Below are 5,073 nucleotides of genomic sequence, written 5' to 3' on the forward strand. Positions count from 1 at the left end.
AGGATTGATAAGGGGAAAAGGGAATGTATAACTATTCCACATTTAAGACATCTTTATGGGGTTGGGGGTTGTAATCTGGTAGCTTCCTCAAGAGGCTGTATTTTATATTTTGCAAAACCCTCCATGGGGCTAAGCCAATAGCTAGTATAATCATACATGAGTTTCACGTGTAATTAGAAGAATCACTAGAAGTCTGTGCAATGTTTCTTCTATTTAGATTTATAACTGGTTCTTGATTCAGCCAACTGTTGAAAGATAGAATAGCCTGCCTGATATTTTCTAAGATTCTGAGGTTTAAACCAAACCTGTAGTCAGAAGGTTGAGAGCGTAAGAGGAGGGGGGAGAACTCTAAATAACTTACTGTTTTGTGAAGTGCTAAGCCCAATGATGCAGAAGGAAATACTTTATAAGGTATAACCTTGGTCTCCAAAAAGGTTATACTAAAAAGTGCAGGGATTTTTAACATGGAAGCCCAATTCATGCTATCTTGATTAAAATTAATGAGCTGCAAAGACTATTAGTTTACCCATAATAGCAGGACAGGAGAGGTAGCATGTGAGGATTGTGTGTGAGATGGAAACAACATTTAAAATGATTCCACAGCAAGCAATAGCCAGAAAAAAAGGACAGCCAACTCTACATTTAACAGGGACTCTGGTGCTGCAACAAAAAAACATTCTAAAGGCCTCAGAAAGGCACTTGAATTCTCTTGGCAATCATAAATATCACAGTGAATCAGGAAATCCCTTATGCAAAAGAAAGGAAAATTCTTGTGTTGGCTAATGAAATATTCAATGAATAATTTTGCCTTTTAGGATAATTTACATATAACTTAAGCTCAGTCAATAAATCTTCCTATGAACATCAGGAATGGCTTTAATCAGTGTTTATTTTTCTTCTGCAAATCAGTTTTATTTACAAAGTAATTCCTATGTTAATAAGTGCACCAGAAATATGAATATAAATCTTTTCTAATGAGGTGCACTGATAGTTGGTTAAAGAAATAACGGACTTTTTAAAAATTTACGAGGGAGGACCTAACACAAACTGGTAGTAAAAAACTTTTTTTAAAAAAAGAATACTATACAATTTCAATTAATACTGGCTTAAAATTTGTGCTTTTCTGATATGATAATTCCAGTTCATTTTTAAAAGTACAAAGGAAATGTAACATTCTTTTTAGATACAAATACCACTATTGACTTGGGCTCAGAACACTTACAGTAACAAGGGACATTATGTAATATAATGCTTGCCATATTTTACATTAAAAAATACACTTATATTTGTGTAGAACTGGTAGCTTTAAAAAAAGTTTAGATTGAATTAATGTAAAGTCTATAGAGTTAATTATTTGTGTTCCTCTGCAAATGAAAACATCTTATTTCCTACGTATATTCGGTTAAATAAAAATCCAGACTCTTCCCCTCTGCTATAATTCCTTTATGATGTAACATTATCTCATGCCAAAAGAGGTACATCATAGTAGAAATGCTTGGGAAAATTTACTAGAATTTCATTTCACAGTTACTGAGGTAGAAGTTGGCCATGTGTTTTCCCATTAAAGATAAAAATTCATCTTAGTTTACTGATTTAAAGATACACATTTTTTGTCATAAGCAGTTTTCTAATCATAATTTCTAAATCAAACATTGCATGAAACTTGCTCCTTGATGTGTGTTTTTTCATTTACAAAGACTTACCACTAGTGAGAACATTATTACAATGTAACACTGTAAAACACATTGAGAAAACAGTGTGGACTATGTCACAAACAGTTAATACAGCATACAGTATTAAGATACATTTTCTAACTTCTAAAGAAAAGGTACTTTAGAATTCAGTGTGAATTTCAGAAGTAATTCTGACTTAAGTAAACATCAAAATTTTAATAAATAACATACATGGAAAAAACAAACATTTAAAAAAATTATCTTATACCTAACAAAATAATTTTTTATATTTGATGAAGACTTTGGTTACATTTATCTTGGCAGTGTTCATTTGTATTAAATTTTTATACTGTATTTACTCCATTCTGATGAAATTCTACCCTTTTGAAATCACAGAAGAGATGAGGCCAATACTGCTATAATATTGTGCCTTCCTGAAATGCTTCTATCCACCTATTAATAAGAGAAATTGGTTAGATTCATAAAATGCAATTATCCGATATGTGTTAACACCGATAATAGCTGTGCCTATGAATCTGTTACCCTAACAATGTATTTAAGATCTTTCCTATAGCAAACTAGAATTCTGTAAGTATGGAAGTATCCTTTATTTGATAATTTGGCCAAAAATTTGGACTAAGAAGTGCATCTCTTATTTCTACGAGGCATGAGGAAGGACCCATTTCATGTGAAAGTTCTATGAAGTCCTGGTGACCCTATTTAATTGGTTTTGGAAGTAGCTATATCTTTAAAGGACTTTATTTCAACCCCCTTTCTGCTTTTAGAAACATAAGCTCTGCCCCTGTCTCCTTCTCCCTTAACCAGAGATTCCTTAAGCATCCATAGTCTACTCTAGACCTGCTCTAAAATTTTCAATGAAAGGGAATCTAACATCTAGTCTGATCAAAAATTTGTATGCAATAGAAAAGTATTTCACAGTTTCACAGAACTTTTCAAAATCCTTTAGTCTCAAAGTTTTGACAATACACTAGTGGCAATTATTCAGACACTTGGAGGTAGTGTCTTTGTGCCTCCCTAGTAGTGTAACCGCTTCTGAACTTATTAGGGACATTTTAAATCACTCAGTTTAAATAGTAAAGCAGTATATGACAGGTTTAGCTCAAATTTCAAGGATAGAATTTTCAAAATTTTAAATTTTAAATGCAAATGGCATATCTTATACCATAACAAAGGCTTTTTAAAAAGCAAAAAGTTTCCACTGAAGTTAACATACTTTACTATTCTGTAATATGCAAAAACGCAACCCATTTGATATTAATACCCTCAAAGAGAAACTCATATTTTAGCCTGTATTAATTCTAAATTACAAGTAAGCTGGTTCTCATCACCTAACTACGTTCAATTCTGTCTTGAAGTGATTTCTTTTTTTTTTAAATTATTTTTTCTTTATTTTTTTTCCTCATCACCATTTACCCTCCTACATCTTCTTCTACTTCCATCCCCCAAATTGATAAAGTGATTTCGTTATCAATTTAAAAACATGAGCAAAAGATATACATTCAAAAGCAATAATTATCAGTTTGGTAATGAATATAAATGAAAATGATGAGAAATATCTAACAGAATATTGGGGCAATTACTATTACTAAGAAATTTTTCAAGAAAAAAAATAGCTAAATGACATAATTTTAAAACATTCTTCAGTACACAAAAGGAATCATTTGGAGGAGCAGCTACATACGGCTACATATCCTAACATTGGCGGGGGTTAGGATGGGGGGAGGGAGTATTTGTAACACTGTACCTGATTAATTTCCAGGAACATATGTAATCCTGGTACATTAATTCTTACTGCCTTAAAAATGAAAAGCCTTGTTTACTTACAGCATGCACTTTTTGAGTCTATTCAGAAAAGATTAGTATCTTTTAGTGGAAACAAAAATGTGTCTTTTGTGAGACCAAAATAAAAAACAAATGAAAGGGGTGAACTGTTTGTTCAGAAAGGGCCTTGATTTCACGAGATATACTTCTCTATATCAAGCAACCTCATGGCATCTAAATATTCTTGGAATTCTGAAGAGACTCTCTGTCTTTGCTATCTAAAATGATATCTATCTCAAAAAAATTTTTTTAAATGATATCTAATTCCTTCTACTCAGTCACTGGGAACAGCATGGGAGCCTCTTAATGTGTTTGACCTTTCCCCCAAAGAAGTTAGCAAGCAGCTGTTTAAACTCCTGCAGTTCCCCAGCACAATGGAATCATTGGACTGTCAAATCCTGGAATGTTCCAAGAGTAGATTCTTACCCTCACAGAAGGAGAGGTCAAATACCTCAGCATCCCTTCCTCTCAGCAGAGCAGCATCATGCTGCTTCCTCAGAGGTCATGCATACACAAATATTTTGGACAGAACTACCTATTTTCTTTCTCCCTCTGTCTCCTGAAAATATTCAGGTACTCTAGCCTGTCTTTAGAAACAATGCTAAAGAGTTTGAATAATATCTTAAACATTTCTTATTTGGATCCTGACTTAAATTCTTAGTTGTCCCTGAAGTAGGTTACCTTACAATAGCTCACACTTCCATGCATAAAAGGAAAATATGTCTAAATTACTTACTTTTGAGCTGAGTGAGCATCATCTGCTTTGAATACATAAAATACCATGTTTTTATGCAGCAATTGAAATACTCTAGACTCTGAATTCTCATCTTTGACTTGAGTGACAGTGAATCCTAATAAAGGTTGACTCTCCATAGCTGCCACATCCTAAATTAAAAAGACATCGAGGGTGATGGGTTTTAAAAATTTAAACAAAATTCAGATTTGCGAACTCTTGCTATATATATATATGGCTCTCATTTCATTTCATATTCTATTTAATAAAAATTGACTGAACAGCGGAAAGACTGGTCGCTATGATGTGCACTGACCACCAGGGGGAAGATGCTCCACGCAGGAGCTGCCCTGGTGGTCAGTGCACTCCCACAGGGGAAGCGCTGCTCAGCCAGAAGCCAGGATCATAGCTGGCTGGCTGACTGGCTAGCAAGCGCAGCAGCGGTGGCAGGTGCCTCACTCACCTGCACTGCAGGTAAGGAGCAGGGGTCCCGGACTGCAAGAGCCCCAGACTGTGAGAGGGATGTCTGCCTGCTAGCTTAGGCCCAATATCCCCAGGGATCAGGCCTACGCCAACAGGCGGACATCCCCTGAGGGGTCCCAGACTGCAAGAGGGCATAGGCTGGGCTTAGGGGACCCGCGCACCAGTGCACAAATCTCGTGCATCGGGCCTCTAGTACACATATATAAAACAATAATAACTCTAGCAACTTACCCAGTTTTCATTTATTCAACAATATTTACTGAGCCACACCCCCTCCCTTTCCAAGAGCCAGATACTGTGCTAGATAGACAGTTTTCAATATGTTCACATGCATTGTTTTTC

General features: G+C 35.1%; 1 protein-coding gene across 1 annotated transcript in view; it reads right to left on the reverse strand.

The window, feature by feature from the left end:
• Positions 1-1,432: 1,432 nt before the first annotated feature.
• FGD6 (FYVE, RhoGEF and PH domain containing 6) overlaps positions 1,433-5,073 on the reverse strand; it is a 132,861-nt gene continuing 129,220 nt past the window's right edge. Inside the window, 2 exon segments of the mRNA XM_015559945.1 lie at positions 1,433-2,126; positions 4,252-4,400. Of these exon segments, the coding sequence (XP_015415431.1) occupies positions 2,090-2,126; positions 4,252-4,400 (186 nt within the window). The 3' untranslated portion in view covers positions 1,433-2,089.

Source organism: Myotis davidii, unplaced genomic scaffold (genome assembly GCF_000327345.1).
Source record: "Myotis davidii unplaced genomic scaffold, ASM32734v1 scaffold13, whole genome shotgun sequence".
In the NCBI taxonomy this organism is placed as follows: Eukaryota; Metazoa; Chordata; class Mammalia; order Chiroptera; family Vespertilionidae; genus Myotis; species Myotis davidii.